Source organism: Babylonia areolata, chromosome 2, assembly GCF_041734735.1.
Source record: "Babylonia areolata isolate BAREFJ2019XMU chromosome 2, ASM4173473v1, whole genome shotgun sequence".
Lineage (NCBI taxonomy): Eukaryota > Metazoa > Mollusca > Gastropoda > Neogastropoda > Buccinidae > Babylonia > Babylonia areolata.
In genome coordinates, this window is record NC_134877.1 from 32,182,860 (window position 1) to 32,200,484 (window position 17,625).

The following is a 17,625-nucleotide window of genomic DNA, read 5'->3' on the forward strand; positions in this document are numbered from 1 at the left end:
CACACACACACACATACACCTGTACGCACATGCACGCACGCACGCACAAACACACGAATGACAAACTGACAACTAACACAGACACAGACACACACACATAACGTGCACGCTCGCAAGCGCGCGCACATAAAGACACTGAGAGATAAAGCACTCAACTCCTGCCGACCGTTGGTCAGATTACACTCTGACTTAAAGGAACGGTCTTTCTTGCGGATATGCACACGCACTCACACTCACTCAGTTATATATCCTTATTTCAATGCAAACACACACGCACTCATAAGACTAAAAGACACACACACACACACACACACACACACACACAGAGATGTCTGAGAGGGAAAGAGGGAGGGAGCGGCGGCCATGCCAGGCGACAACCAGTGCAAAAATTAAGAATACTGACCTAACTTAAATGACATTTATCACAGTGAATATATAACACTAACTAAATGAACACACTTTTGTTTACTTTTTGCAGATGGCTGCGTGAAAATAATGTCATGGGATGGGTCGGGTGGGGGTACTTCAATTCTGGAAAAAAAAATAGTGGTTTTTGTGGGGTACTGTACTGTGAAAGAATAAAGGATTTTTTTTTTTTCGTGATTTCTTTCTAGTCTTCTTTCACTTCACTTCTTTCTTTTCTTTCTCTTTTTTTTTTTTTTTTTTTTGTTTGTTTTGCTGTCTTCCCGCTTCTTCATTGCCTGCTTTTCCTTCTTCTTCGTCTTCTCCTATAGTCAACACATTAAGCATCTGAGTTAAGTGCACTTGATAATGTTGTCCCAGTCTTCCCATTTGAGCCCACGACACTCGGATAAAACAAAACAAAACATGACCAACCCCCTACCCCCCCTCCCCTCCCCCTCCGATCCCCCCCTAACCCCCCGCCCCAGAAAAATCCAAAATCCTACTATGATGTGCTCCTGATGGAATTGTTCCCCTCCTTTTCAACGACTGAGAGTATTCAGGTAAGAAAACAAAAACAACAGCAAATCCACAGAAGTGATCACTCCTTCAGGAAGAATATAGTTATGGATTCAGAGTTCATTGGGAATGTACACGGATTGAATAGGATAAAAAAAGAAATCAGTTGCAAATCCATTGTCCCAGAAAGTTAAAAGACATTCCTGTGAGGACGCTGACTGGATTTTTGCCAGGGCCGGCGTGTGAGGCAACGCTGAGCTTGATCACGTCAGGAAAGGGGAGGAGGTGGAGGACGGTGTGGGTGGTGAAGGGGGTGGGCCGTGGGGTGGGGTGGGGGTGGGGTAGGGCACTTCGGGTCTGGAAAAAAGTTAGTTTTGTGCGGTATATGTACTGTGAAAGAATAATGGATTTTTTTTCTTTTCCACCGTGATTTCTTTCTTCTCTTCACTGCTTTCTCTCTTTCCTTGTTTCACTGTCCTTATCCTCTTCTCCTTCTTCTTCTTCTTCATCTTCTTATCAAGCATCTGAGTTAACCCCTTGAGCGCCGGGGCGAGAAAAAAGCAAAGTGGTGTTTCAAGTCATAAATCAATTGAAAAAATTGTCCGAAGATATACCATTGTAGATCAAAATGAGTGAATTTTCAGCTTCCCAGAGTTGTTCCCCTTCTTTCGATATCATCAGTGACGTCACTATACACTCACGTAATACCTATATGGCACTCAAGGAGTTAATGACACGTGATAATGTTATCCTATTCTTCGCGTTTGAAGCTTTGACACACTGACACGAAACAAAACAAAACCCATTAACCCCACTCCCTCCCCCTGCACACATACACACACACACACACACACACACACACACACACACACACATCCAACAATGATGTGCTTCTGATGGGATAGTTCCCACCTTTTCAACGACTAGGAGTGCTCAGGTATGAAAACAAAAAACAACAACAGATCCACTAATGCGATCACTCCTTCATAGAGAATATAAGGAGTCACAGTTTACTGCGAAAATATACGGATTAAATATGAAATGAAAAAAAACAGAAAGAAATTAAATAAGACAAAATTTTGCAGATCCATTGGCCCAGAAGACTAATGAAGGACGTTCTGTCGCTACGTGACCAGCTGAGAACAGCCCTCCATCTTTGGGGTGATTCAGACAGCTGGTCGATGTGACAGGAAGCAGACAGACCGCCCACCCCCACCCCGGCCCACCCCCTGCCCCTCCGCTCCCCATCCCCCTTCCTCTTTTCAGTAGTCTCTCCGGTCAAAGCTAGACTGCGCACATTACAGCAATGCTATATTTCCTTCACTGAAAAACAACCGTCCACAGTTATGCATCCCCTCAAAAACTTCAGGAACTTCACCACACGAAATCTGAAGCAAGATTAGACTTTCGAGTATAAAAAAAAGTGGGAATTGCGTGGTCGTGTTCTGCCCACTCCTCAAAGCGCTTCACAGGTCCGTCTTCACAGTTCAGACAGGGATTTAATTCAACTTGTAATACTTGTTACAACTTGTGTGTGTGTGTGTGTGTGTGTGTGCGCGCGCGTGTATCTGTGGCTTTTCCCACATTTGGAAAATTCGGTCTGTCTGCAATTCTTGCAGACTGTATTGTGCTCCTCTTCAGACCGTAAATACTCTCCTGCCTGTCTCTCTGGGTCACAGCCAAAGTTTTCTACGAAAGGCCATTTTTCCCCCTCGACAATACTTCAAAGCTCTGAAACTCTAACGTAACTGTATTACCACCACTCCCCCCCCCCCCCCCCCCCAACCCTCTCCCTTCCCCGTCTTTGAAAAAAAAGGGTAATTATTATCCCGCAGACTCGCCCTCTCTCTCAATCTCTCTTGGGATAACATTCATTATATATATATATATATATATATATATATATATGTGTGTGTGTGTGTGTGTGTGTGTGTGAGTTAGTTTTTGGAACTGCATCGGCTTTGACGAGGTGTTCACTGGCACACAAACATTTTGTTGACTTAAGGGGGTGGGGGGGGTCCACTTAGACGAGGTCGGCTTAAGCCGAGGAAAATTTACAGATATCTAAAGAAAGCTATACTGACCGGGGCTTGAGAAATGCGCCCACTTACCCGATGAGATAATTCAAGCAAGGTAGAATTAAGCGGAGACAATTATGATGCAGGCTGGTTTCTTTAAATGCTTTACCTCCATGCCCTAAAACCAGAAGCAGATATAGGTGGATACATTGTACAAACTGGGTATGTGACCTCTGAATTCCAATGCACAAATTCATAACGTTAGGATGGGAATAATAATGACTCAAATATAATTATGAAAAAATAAAATAAATAACAATAATAATATTGAGAAGAAGAAGGAGAGAGAGAGAGAGAGAGAGAGAGAGAGAGAGAGAGAACCGGAGACAGAGAAACAGAGATAGAGAGGTGTGTGTGTGTGTGTGTGTGACGTTTATTCGAAGAACAAAGTTATTTCAAACATGAAACGTATGGCCCTGTTTTAGAGGATAATGGTAGATAACTCTTACTTATACGTTTAACCAGCTGGACAAAGTGGAATAGTTATGTCCCTTGACATCTCCCAATGTGACAGCCATCGCGGTATTCTCTTATTACTGCCTTTCGTGAAGGACATAGATTTTCTTTTGTGTCTGCATACGTGTGTGCGTGCGTGATCCTGACAAAAAGGAAAATGGGTTGATCTGAGGAAATTGTAATAAAATATGCAGAATACAGAATAGTTACACAAAACACATCATCATTAACTGATCTCTACGTCATGATAAACAAAGTCAGAATAAAAAGTGTTTCTTGATTAATTTACACACACACACATCTGTTTTTACATATTTGAATTATACATGTAAAGTGAATATGTTGACATCTGTTTTTCTTTCAAAGACTTTCTTTTTTTTCTGGATATGTAATGATGCCAGCAGCAGACTTCAACTTTCTTTCAGTGATTTACACATGGATGTGATTCACTCAGGTAGAGACAAACAAGCAAAGGATATGCTTTCCTTTATTCCAAGTAAAAACAACAACAAAAAACAATAACCAAACAACAAAACAAAAAAAAACTTGCTACTTAAAGAAAAACAGAATATGAATACCGGAAATTGTATTTTAAAAATAAAACCCCACATACTTTGTTCCATATAATTATTGAAGACAGTAACTGCTTAGTCACTAAGCCAGACAGAATGAATGTGCACTGAACAGAGACTACCACCACCACGTCCCTCCAACACCAGTTCCTCATCAATCTGCCAATACACCAAAGACTTTGATGGGAACTCAAACACAGTGAAGGAAGTGGAGGGAAGATAGGTACTGAGGTCAATATGAAACAATGGCATGAAGAGGCCACAGATTTTGGGATTCTTTTTTTTTTCCCCCCGCTTCTAATACTTGACAATGAATGAGGATCTGGATGATAATGGTGCTGCTGTGCTGGTCCATTTACATTGTTGAGACAGTATCAGTATCAGTATCAGTAGCTCAAGCAGGTGTCACTGCGTTCGGACAAATCCATATACGCTACACCACATCTGCCAAGCAGATGCCTGACCAGCAGCGTAACCCAACGCGGTTAGTCAGGCCTTGAGAAAAAAAGAAAAAAAAATATATAGATAAGCTTACATAAATAAATAGATAAATAAATAAATAATAATTATGATATATAAAAAAAAGGTAGTAAAGGTAGTGTTGAGACAAGATGACACAACCAGCACTCCATGCTTCTTTTCACAATGATATCCCAGCATCAACCAGGACTGTGAGATACAGTCACCTGCAGTGGTTTGATCAGTAAATTTGACACACATCTGTGAAGCAGATGGTGTTCAACGGTTTGCTTCCAGGCTTCCCCTTGAGCCCACAGTACACTCAGCTTTGCATAGCAGCTGGCCACATAATAAAACAACCAACAATCATTTGCCATGTCCTCCCAGTTTCCAGCCCAAGATGTGAACCACTTTGCAGCTGGTAAGAGCGAGGCTAAACTGCATTATAACTATTTTGTCAAAAACAACAGAAATCAACATGACAATTTACAGAAGTCAGGAATTCATTCAATGTCTGGTGACAGCAGAAATCTACATCTAATTGAATGTAATGTTATTTGTAAAATCATGTCTTTTGAACAGCTCCCAAAGCTGGTTTTTGGAAAGTGAACTATGTAAGTATGCATCATCTGCATCATCACTATTATTATAATTATATTAATGTTATTATCATTGTTGTTGTTGTTATTATAACTAAACTCCCTGACACCATCAAAAGCCAGTACACTTGCAGAAACTTGTTGCAAAAAAAACCCAACAAACAAATATGCCAGCCAATAAAGCACAGTTGGAAAGAGTGTAAAATAAGTCTTTTTTTTTTTTTTTTTTAAATGTAGACTTAACCTAAAGAAAGCACACGATACCAACTGTTTACAATAGTGTAACATTTCAAACTCAACAGTTTATGCAATCCCTAAAAATGGGATTGCTTTTGACAGTACATTAACATGGAATTTTTCCTTTTAATGCAAATAATTCTCAAATACATTTGCTGGAAGTTTACAGTACAAGAAAATTAATTGACAAATATCATTGCTTGAATGTGAATTATCTAGACTACATGGGTTGCATTCAGGTATAAAAATTCTATATTAATATCACAATCAGTTTATATGAGGTAACAGATAAAAATACAATTAAACAAATAAAGCATTATCATTTATAGATAACAGGTTAAAAATACAAATGCTGTGCAGACATTAACCCACCAACCTATCCAAAAAAACAAAAACAAAAAAAGCAACAACAAACAAACAACAACAACACACACACACACACACACAAAACAAACAAAAAAAAACAAAAACCCAGCAAGTTACCTGAACTCTTTAACAAGATTCTGGTCAGTTTGTTCTACTAAGTTGTCTTAATGTCAACTCCAAAACTTAACTTTGGTCAGTTTCTGAATATGCAAAACTTTAATTTCATTCTGTGAGTGTATAAAATAATTTGATTTCTTATTTTGTAACTGACAGTAACTGTTGAATGGAGTTTGTACATGTCCAGTGCTTGGAACTCTTTTTGAGATAAAGTATTGAAGAGTTCCTCCTTCTTGTTGTTGTTGTTATTACTAACAATATCATCATCATTAGTAGTAGTGGTAGCAGTAGCAGTAGTAGTAGTAGTAGTAGCAGTAGCAATAGTATAGTAGCAGTAATTGTATTTCAAATTCAAAAGCTTTTCAAAAAAACAACAACCCTTGTTCCAAAAGATGTGGACAAACGACTTAAATCCTGGCAGTGATCATACAAAATAATGGAAGAAATAATTACTGTTCTTTTGTAAGTTATGACCAGACATTGAAGGGTTTCTAAAAACAAAACAAAACAAAACAAAACAAAAAAACCAAAAAAAATGCAAAGAAATGAAATGACGTCTTGATGTTTGTCGGTCTCTTTCCTTCTGCCCCATGACCCACTCTGTGTACACCTAACTTTTGGTGCACGTATTGCTAACTGAGCGAACATGTGTGAAGAACCCCCTCCTCCTGTTTCAATTGCTCTCACAGCTGAATTCTCACTGCAGTGAGCCTGCATTTCTTCTTAAGTTACATGATGCTTTGTCTGCTTTTTTGTGTGTGTGTGTTTAGTTATTTTCAAAGAACAAATCAAAACTATCAGGTAACCTAAATGGATACAAATCTGATTTACTTGCATCAAATCTCACTTGAGTGCTATGCCAATAACATGATTCTTATTCGTTTCATAAAACAACAATCAATAAAATAAATAAATAACAGCATCAACAAACAAAGTGAATACCAACACATTTTCACATGGATAATGACAGCTCAAGAGCTATTCACAAACTATGAGCACTTAATTTTCCTTGGAACACAACATTTCTGCTTCATTGTCATGCTTGCAATGTGTGGCAAATAACCCGTAAACAAACTCCATGTGATGATTAACAATCACTGACATCACTGTTGTACTTATGATGACATTTTCCATGTTTTAAATCACTCAGTTTCTCTTTTAAGAACTCTTAAAATACTTCTAAAGCACTCAACACTACTCCACTTTCCCCCACCATCCAAAGAAGTGGAAAAAAACCCAACAAAACCCCCCCCCAACAACTATGACTGCTGCATTCATGATCAAACATAAGGAGCAAGGAAAACTAGACCTCTTCTTTCACACACACTGTCACTGATTCAGCTGTCAACAGCTGTCATCACCAAACCATTCCACAGCACTACACTGCCATCATTCCTTGTGGTTTAAAGTTTGGCTGACACAATACACCTTCAAGAGAGTTGGTCAATAAAACTCCAAATCCAGAATGACAACGGAACAAAAACCAAAGCAGCAAAGTATTTCAACATACGGTAAGAATTCACAAAAATAACTGCTAAAAATCATGGCTATAGCAAACAATTTTAGCTAAACATGATAATGAAATGTCAAAAATGGTGAGCTGAAAAGGTGGAAATGGGGGAATACATCATATCAAAAGGTTCCAATAGAAATGAAAAATCAAACCTTGCAGCCATGCTGCAAAGTCGTAGTGATTACAAAGAGGGGAGAAAGACAATAGCTGGGACTACACTGCTTTTTTCAACACTGAAAGAGCTGAGGAGAGTATTTTTCTCCATGATTCCTACGCAAGTGACACTTAACCAAATCATAACGGTGTATGAACTAGACTGCTGGAGAAGTGCTACTGAAAAAACTCATCAAGAATTGTAGAAAACATGAAAAATCCAAATACACCTAAAAAAACAACAACAATAAACAACAACAACAAAAACCAACAATAAAGCTGTCAGTCATTGATATATGAATCTTATAAGGCAGAAGAATCTAACAGAAACAAAGCTAAGAAATCCCAGTTGGTTTAAACAAATCTTTAGTCAGAAAAACACATACATGCACAAATAAAAAGCAGAGCCACAACACTTTGCTAGTGTTCTGAAACACATTGAACTGGAATGCTGGTAAACAGAAATCAAGGACTGAGTCTTTCAAGCAGCCAGTCGTCTTCAGCTTCTTGAGTCAGGTCCTTGTTGATGGTTTCATTGTTCATGGGCAAGCGGAACCGTAATCTGTCATGTAGCCTGTTTGTCTGCCCTTGCCAAAACTCAAACACTTTTGGAGTAACGCGATAGCCTCCCCTGTAACAGAATAAAATCCACCTCAATTCTTAAGAAGGATCATAACTGTTATTGCATTGCATGGCACATATGTGTTAAAAAAAAAACATTTCTAGGCAGGTTTACATTTGCAAAACTAACTTTGCTTAGCATCAAGTATTGTCCTATGCCTATGCTAATTCCATATACCAATGAAAATTCTTGGCGCTAAGTAAACTTAGCACTGCCAGTATCAATAATGCAACCCAGCCTTGGGCATAAGGACAGCAAGAATGTAACATGTACTTCTGATGTCTAAACAATAATGTTAGTCCATTTCAGCAAGAGAAACATACAGAACGTAAGGTATGCCAGAGATAGTTCCGATATTGTGGCTCGGGTAACTTTCAAATCATGTATGGATGAACAGTGAGTGTGCAACATTCAACCAGATAAAACATGCACACAAATCAGGTTCAGTTGATAGTTTCTATTCTTTACTTAGTCTGATGGCATCTTCAACGGACGGAAGTGTGATGTCAGTTCCATCAAGGCAACACAAAACCCTTTTGACCCGAAAATAAAACATTAGTCGATTCAGAACAGTGAGAACTAATTTTTCTCTTTGTGCAGAGAAGTAGCCTCTGCTTCACTTATCACTGCCCAGGTATTTTTTTAGCAGTTGCTCTGGTGAAGCTGGGTACAGGTAGTTGCCTTTCAGCTTCACGAAAACTGATGTAGTTTGTTTACTTCCAGCAGAGATAGTTCCGTAGCTGATGAGGACCATCAAAAGGTTGGTCTGCTGTAGTTTTCTGACTGACAGGAAACAGGGAATCATGAATGACGAATCTGCTGTACACACATAAAATTATGCAAACACACACACACACACGTACACACACACGCACACACACACGCACATCTATCTATGTACATACCAGCAGTCTGGTTTGGGCACACACACACACACACACACCTATCTAAATACATACCAACAGTCTGGTTTGGGTATATATTTACTCTCATCAGCATATTCTGACAGCAGTTCCTCGTTTCTCTTCTCAAGACTCTGAAAACATTTATACATAATGTAATATCACCACAAGGTGAGCTTCTAAGTTCCTCGTTTCTATTGGATCACACCAAAAACACTCAACTGAGTGGCCTGTATCTTTCCATTTATAATTATTATTGTGGTTGTTGTTGTTTTTGTTATTATCATTATCAATATCATCATTATTTAGCCCTCAATGGAAACTGGAGCAATTTTACTAAAAGATTCAAATGTTAATTGATTTATGACATGTGACTGAGACCAGTGAGAGTGTTGATCAATGTTCTGATACTCACAGTGTGCTGTGCGTCAAAGATTTACTGTAAAATTTTCTGTTAGCTAGCTGTGAATCGAAAGATTTATCATTTTCAGTTTATGTTCACAACTCACTGCTCTCAGTCAGTGTACAGGCATTCACTGTTTGCTGGTCACAGTGGTACTCACCGCTCGGTCAGCAATCACGGAGCTTTGCTTGCTGACCATGGCGCCGATTTGACTGGTCCGGGGCCGAGAACAGAAGTAGGCCTCAGACTCCTCTTCAGGGATCCGCTCCACTGTTCCTTCGATCCTCACCTGGAGAATAAGACAGTGAGTGAATGGCGCTGGAAAACAGCAGTGAAAGGAAATTTTCTTCCTAAAATTACGTTTAAGTAACATACTTACCGTGACCCACAAGTGCAGACTCCGGCAGTGGTCTGATTCCTGTCCTGTGCAAACTACTGCCCGCCTATGCGGAGAAAACGAAAGTAGCTACGGCCGATAACCTCCTGAAGTAGGTTACTTCCCCTGTGTATCCCTGACTAGCACCCTGACCTGACTCCTGACCCTGTGCACTTCATACGAAGCATTTTGAGGAAAAGAGGTGTACACCCAAACGCATCATGAAACACATATAGCATACATCCACATGAATCCAAACCCTCACTTCTGTGTCCCTTGATCATATTCATATGTTTGTCACCTGCATGTTTGTCTCTGCACTTACACACACACACACACACACACACAAACCACATGCCTGCATGCACACACATATACACACAAACTACATGTGTATACTTACACACACTCTTTCACACATACACTTATACACACTAAACACATGCATGCAAGCACAAACTACACAGATACACACAAATACACACATACACACAAACAAAACACATGCATGCATGCACAAACTAACCACACACACACACACATGCACACACACACACATACACACACACAAACAAAACACATGTATGCATGCACAAACTAACCACACACACACACACACACACACACAAACTCATTACACACACACACACACACAAATGCAGAGGGAAAGAAGGATGAGAACAAACTGAGGAAGAAGAAGATTAAGGTAAAAATCAATAATTTGTTTCCAACAAGTAAATCATTGAGTTGAAAAGGGAAAAAACAGAACTCACGGATCTTTTCAATGGCTCCCAATAAAACATCAGACTGCAGTGTGGATTCTCCTCCTGAAACATAACACATCAACAAAAATCATGGCTGAAACATGGGAGGTCTGGCTGGCCTGGTGGGTAGTGTCAGACTCTTGCCCGGACGGGCGCAATAGCTGAGTGGTTAAAGCATTGGACTTTCAATCTGTGGGTCCTGGGTTCGAATCACGGTGACGGTGCCTGGTGGGTAAAGGGTGGAGATTTTTACGATCTCCCATGTCAACATATGTGCAGACCTGCTTAGTGCCTGAACCCCCTTTGTGTGTATATGCAAGCAGAAGATCAAATACGCACGTTAAAGATCCTGTAATCCATGTCAGTGTTTGGTGGGTTATGGAAACAAGAACATACCCAGCCCCCGAAAGCGGAGTATGGCTGCCTACAAGGGGGGGGGGGGGGGGGGGTAAAAACGGTCATACACGTAAAAGCCCACTCGTGTGCATACGAGTGAACATTGGAGTTGCAGCCCACAAACGCAGAAGAAGAAGAAGACTCTTGCCCCAAGGTCCAGGGTTCAATTCCCACTCAGGAAAACATCTCCTCTTTGGATCCACTCTGTTTATGCAGATTCAAACACTTGACTGTTGGCCGCCATTCTTTCTCTGTCTCTGGACCTTGCATTTGGAATGAACTTCCTCTTTCGCTTCGTCAAGTCTCCACACTCGGCTCTTTCAAGTGTGGCCTTAAAACCCACCTCTTCTCAAAATAGCCTCCCTTTTCTGCCTCTTCCTTGTCCTCAGTTTCTTCAGTTTTAGAGTTATGCATGCGTGTGAATGACTGGTGCGAAAGCACTTTGATTTGTCTCTGCACAAGATTCAGCGCTATATATAAATACCATTATTATTATCATTATTATTATTATTATTAACACCTGTGCAGACTCCAGTCAACAAGGTCCTGTGCATGAATGCATAAAAAGCAACAGCAAAAAAAAAAAAAACAAAAAAAAAAAAAAATCAATCTAGCATGCACATTAAATTCTATTCTACCTTTCAGAGAATATAAACTGAAGACAGTCATGTACATTGGTGTTGTGTGTGGACATCATTTCTGAAGATGGAATTGGCTACCTTGATGGTAGGAGTAAAAATGATTGTACCTGCTAATTTTTCACTTTGAAGTTCTAGCTGAGAAACGAAGAGAGATAGATCACCAAGGCATAAAATGATAAATCCTTGAAACAAAATAAAGAATTTATATCAAACCATCAAACATGATTAAAAAAAAAAAAATGTAAACCACCAAGTACATATCTTTAAGGCTTGAGTCAAACCATCCTGAGAATAAAGTAAATTTTCCAGGAAAAAAAACTATTAGCATTACCATTGTGAAAAGCAAATTAAATAAGTTAATAACTGACAAAACTCATAACGCTCTGAAAATTGTGTCAAAGACAGACACATATTGATATTGAATGAAATAGTTGATCAAATCATTATCTAAGAACTTGAATCATAGGATGGGGGAAAAATGAAAAATGAAAAGAACTTTGAATGAACCAATTCAAGACAAAAACTTCAGTTCAATCAATAAAACTAAAAATTAGGTGAATGGTAACAATACAAAGCCCATGCACCCCCCAACCTACCCCTGGTCCCCTCCTCCACCCTCTTCCTGCTTTCCCCACCCCCTCTCACCCTCCTCCTGCTTCCTCCACCCTCCTCCTGCTTTCCCCACCCCCTTGCCCCCCTCCTTCTGCTTCCCCCACCCCCTTCCAGCTCCAACCACACCCTCCCTCTGCTCCCCTCACCCCCTTCCACCCTCCCTCTGCTCCCCCCCCACCCCCTTCCACCCTCCCCCTGCTCCCCCCCCACCCCCTTCCACCCTCCCCCTGCTCCCCCCATCTCCTTCCACCCTCCTCCTGCTCCCCCCACCCCCATCCACCCACTTCCTGCTCCCCCCCACCTCCTTCCACCCTCCTTCTGCTTCCCCCACCCCCACCCACCCTCCTCGTGTTTCGCCAACCCCTTTCCACCCTCCTCCTGCTCCCCCTCCCCATCCGTCCCCTCACCAGTTCAGCAGCCTTCCTGCTTCCATAGTTGGTGTAGAAGACGAAGCCCTGTTTGTCAAAGCTCTTCATCAGGACCATCCTCACAGAGGGCTTCCCATCTCTGATCAACACAGATTGAAAACGCATCACCTCACAAACTGAAAACGCATCACATCACTTGGAAACACATCAATTCACTGATCAACACAGACTGAAAACACATCATGTCACTGGGTGAATGGTGGGTAGGGAAAGAGAGGGGAGGGAGGGAGAGAGAGACAGAGAGAGAGAGAGAGAGAGAGACAGACAGACAGACAGACAAGACGGACAGACAGACAAGACAGACAGAGACAGAGAGACAGAAAGGGAGACAGAACAAGAAAGAAAGATCTATATATATTGGTAGACTGGAGGGAGGATCATTTTATTATACATCACTAGAAGAAAATTCTTTAAAAAATAGAGAGGAAAGAAACATTATTTCCAGATTTAAATGATACATGTATACATGCACAAATAAAAACCAGAGAAGAAAAAACTTCATGAAGTAAACAAGAATCAGCATCATTAACCCATTTGTGCCTAGCATCCTCATTTGGGGACACTATCATTTTCACGATTTCATTCTACTAATTAGCATGTAGAGCTTAGGTGAATGAGTGTGTGGTAGAGGGTGATTACACTTATCTGATAAAAGCCACCAAAGGCATATCCCTTGCTTACTTTTGTTTCAAGATGGACGAGTTGCTTTTAGCACATGGTGGTTTTCATACCACAATGGCCGACCAAAATAGGTAAGTGATTACACCTTGACTGAGAACAATTTCATATACGCTGTTGAAGCAGAAATGAAGCTTGGAATATAATCTAAAATGTATTTTGAGGATTTGGTGCTGTGACTCATAGTTTTCTTGCTAAGTGTGCAGAAAGTGTCGTCATCATATGGGGACGCTAGGCACGAGAGAGCACAGGTTTTTTGCATTAGTCATACTATTCATTAACATTTCAATTTCATACTGACGTTTGTGTTCAAAATCCATAGGGTAGTTGTTTCCTGTGAACATGTTTTGTATATAGGATACTTATTGTGGGCAATAATAAAGAGTCTAAGGTTTGGGAGAGGGCTTGGTGGTAGGAGTAGGGCGGGGATTGTCAAATAAAAGAGGTTGGTAATTTTTATTGTCCACACAAAAAATACTGATAAGAGTACTTGCTTCATAACTCAACATCTTTCTCTGAATCAGAATCCATTTCTGCTTGTTATATAAAGTAAGTAAATAAGTAAGTAAGTAAGTATAGTATGTATTACATGTATGTATGTATACTGTATGTATCCATGTACACATGTACGCACGTACATATGTAAGTACGTGTGTGCATATAACGTATGTTTGTATACATACATGTACATATGCTTTTAGCTATCTGACTTTTCCACTGGTGCATCTACCCAGACTGAAGAACTACTACTAGCAGACAGCATGCACAGTCTCCAAACGAAGAAGATTGTGGACTCTCAACAAAATGAATTGCCTGTGATAACACCATCTGATCAAATCTAATGAAAACTTGCTCTCTGACACCACCAAACGAGATGCAGTAGATAACAAGAGGCACATGCTGTTATAATACAGATGCAAGCACTGGTTTCACTGCGATTCCTGGAATGACAATGGTGTGCTGAACGTGATCTCCAACAAAAAGGGTGTGAACCCCACCCAAACAGCTAGCACCCAATAACATCCCCAGCCATTTCTAATTACCAACTTCAAGGTCAAGAACCAGAGCATTATAAATACAGAGTGGCCATCATGTCCAAGAATTGGTTGTGGGCCATCCTCTCGAGTGGGATGTCTACTGGGTCACAATGTTAACCTTGACCAAAGAATTCCACAGAGAGTTCCACCAGATGACAGGGATCACCTCATGGAGTATGTGCAGAACCAAGCATAGTGTGCAGATTGGGTGAGAAATTTTGACAGAAAAACCGCAAGTGTGGTATTGGTTTATTTCCACACAAAATGATCACCTTGAAAAGCAAACCTGAAATTCAAAACCGGAAACTGGAAACCAGAGACAGAAAAGTTGGCAGCAGGCATACATGAACCTGTTACTATTTGTATTTTCACAAATTTGATAAATTTGTATCAATGGGACATAGACAAGATGTCCCTGTATTGCCCTTTCTTCTACGTTTGGCTGGAAAATCAAACTGAGTGTCTTGTCATTTGGATGAGGTTCCGTGTGCAGCATGCACTTGGCACACTAAAGAGAAACACAGACACCCCCCCCACCCCTCCCCCCAAAAAAACAACAAAAACACACACACAAAACAAAACATGGCAACATACGTGTTGTCCTCTGGGAAAATTAGGCATACGAAATCCGCTCTGACAGATACACAAATATACATAATCATATGCATACAGATATGCGCTCAAGGCCTGACAGGTGGTGGTGTAGCATATAGATACGGATTTGTCTGAACGCAGTGATGCCTCTTTGGGAAACTGAAACTGATCTGTGAAGATGTCACAATCATTTTAAGCTGAATATATCATATGGTTCATTGAATTGTTGTATTCTACATGTCATATGCTAAATCCCTTTGGTTGTGTGACACAAAAACCTGTACCCTTCCATGCCCAGTGTCTCCATGTGGGGACAGTACTTCAATCACTTGAAAAACAAAAAATACTCAAATATTTTTAAAATATATAATCAATCTTCACTTCTGACATTATTTCCATCATTAATAACCATGTAACCCCCCACCCCAAATAAAATTCAGGCATGTATGGGTTACTAAAAACAAACAATCAATATCACCATGAGCAAGGGAAAGCCAGTTTTGGACATGTATGATGTATACTTTCTGCAAGGAACAATTTTAGTAATGAATCATCAAAGCTAAACTCATCAAAGCAAAGAATGTGAGAAGAAAATGTTTCCAGGAATGAGCATTGAAAATAGTAAGACTAAGAAATCTTTCGTGAATATTTTTTAATATTATATGGAATGTAAACTGTCAGTGCTATATTGTTTAATGATTCAGTGGTTACGTGAAATAACTGACATGTACACACACACACACACACACACACACACACAAAGTGACAAACACACACACTCACTCACTCACAGTCACACACACACACACACACACACACACACAGAGATGAATTATGAAAGTCTATCAAATCACAAAGAATTTAAGAAATCCATAATTTCTGCTTAACACATCATGATATTGTCATATCAAATTCTTGCTTTTCAGTGAAGACACTTACTTTGAGGCTGTAGCCAAAGTCATGGCATTGGCTTCCTCAATGCCCTTGACATTGCAAGCTTCTTCAAACCACTTCTGGAATTGTTTGTATGGCTCTTTGGCAACAAGGTCCTTCACGTCAAAGATATCGCTTTTGTCATGGTAGGGTTGTCGCATTGCTGTAACCACACAATAGGATGGAGAATTAATTATGTAACACCTTCTCCTCCATTCCACTTAAAACCAGGATCACAGAAAGAAATCAGAGCATACATATGTGTGTGTGTGTGTGTGTGTGTGTGTGTGTGTGTGTGTGTGTGTGTGTGTGTGTGTGTTAACTGTTATGATCTGTGCTATTTTCTAGCATGGCTTACATGTATGATAGCCCACAGACATGCAGCTGAACAATGGTCAAAAAGTTTTAAATCTTCAGCATGACCAGATGCTGTTAGTGTCAGGATCAGTAAGAGTTTGTAAATGGCAGGGAGAGGGTTGGAGGAGAGGGAGGGTGGGGAAAAAAACACAAAGATCAACTAAGCTGGAGTGGGTTGGTGCGAGGAGGTATAAGGATTTATCCATTGATAATATATTAAATTAACAAATAACAACAGCAATACACAACACAAATCAAAGAGTTAAGTGAACAATTAAGATCTGAACAAATCATTAGCCTGAAATTGAAAATGCGCTGTTTCTTCTTGTAGGTGCAACTAAGTCAGCTGACTTCAAAATATTGTCAGAATGATTTCAAAGGAACTACTACTAATACATTAGTTATCTTGAAAGTGATGTGTGATATGTTGATAACACAGGCATACATGTGATGAATGAGGGCAAAAACAGTCAAATGATGGAGCAGTTGAGCACTGTTTCATCATTAAGGTGGTTCTTGTCTAGATATCATTCTGGATCCGTCTGTTGTGTCACTGGAAAAGTGAAGATTTGAACACGTGTATTTTTACAATTGAAAAATGCACCAGATATATGTGGGGGCTCTCTTTTTCTTCCCCACTTCAAGCGGGCAAAAGGCATTGTCAGGCCTGCACGCCTTGATATTGATATATGATATGATACAATGGTTGTGCCCTGTGATACAACTTCACCAGTTGTGCTAGTAGTTGGGGAACTGTCTTTCATAATCGTACACCATCTGACGTCCCCATCAGTACTACCTACAAATTTTCTAAGCGCAGTCACCATGAAACCTTTTTCAAAACCAAATATCTTGTGCCGATGGTGAGGTATGTAGAGTCTGCGACTTGTGCAGTTTGCTGCCTCACGCCACCACTTTGTCAGCAGCCAACAGGAGGTCGAGGTAGCAGGTGAAGCCAACAAAATTTCCAAGATAAAATTTCGTCATTCTGTTTCACATGGAACCTGCTTTGTAAAACTCGGCAATTTTGCCCGAACTGTGAAACTTTCGCGATTTTCGTGATTGTGTAACTTTCAACTGGTTCGTAAATGTTATAGTGTGTAACAGCATAAACCAACCCACCTGAAACATCCGCCATCTCGCTAAATGCACGTCGACAAATGTGACAACGAGCAGCCTTGCTGATAAGAAAGGCCAAAGCAAGCCTCATTTCAAGATCATGTTACATGACACAATACACGGGGTCCGCGGCGGTCAGCAGCAGACGGCCATGATCTGACAGGATGTTTACATCGGAACCTGCGCAGTGTTCTCGCTGAAAGACTGTCGTTAAAGTGCGCGTGCGCTGCAATTTTTTTTCCGCGAGTCAGGATCACGAAACACGTGGACAAATTTAAAAAGGTCAGAGGAC

At 40.3% G+C, this 17,625-nt stretch overlaps 1 protein-coding gene across 1 annotated transcript; it reads right to left on the reverse strand.

Annotated features, from left to right (window-relative positions):
* Positions 1 to 3,929: 3,929 nt before the first annotated feature.
* On the reverse strand, positions 3,930 to 17,495 carry LOC143300428 (pyridoxine-5'-phosphate oxidase-like). Its single transcript, XM_076614082.1, has 7 exons — positions 17,337 to 17,495; positions 15,864 to 16,020; positions 12,595 to 12,694; positions 10,548 to 10,601; positions 9,559 to 9,687; positions 9,053 to 9,129; positions 3,930 to 8,102 (listed from the first exon to the last, which is right to left on the reverse strand). Exons 1-7 carry the CDS (start codon positions 17,422 to 17,424, stop codon positions 7,937 to 7,939), a joined length of 771 nt encoding a protein of 256 aa, XP_076470197.1. The 5' UTR covers positions 17,425 to 17,495; the 3' UTR covers positions 3,930 to 7,936.
* Between the last annotated feature and the right edge of the window lie 130 nt (positions 17,496 to 17,625).

Excerpts from the sequence above, each read along its gene's own strand:
- LOC143300428 (XM_076614082.1), bottom strand. The coding sequence starts at position 17,424 with ATGAGGCTTGCTTTGGCCTTTCTTATCAGCAAGGCTGCTCGTTGTCAC. Across the intron at positions 10,602-12,594 it reads GCAGGAAGGCTGCTGAACTG|GAGGAGAATCCACACTGCAG; the intron begins GTGAGGGGACGG and ends GTTATGTTTCAG. Across the intron at positions 8,103-9,052 it reads ATACCCAAACCAGACTGTTG|GGGAGGCTATCGCGTTACTC; the intron begins GTATGTATTTAG and ends ATTCTGTTACAG.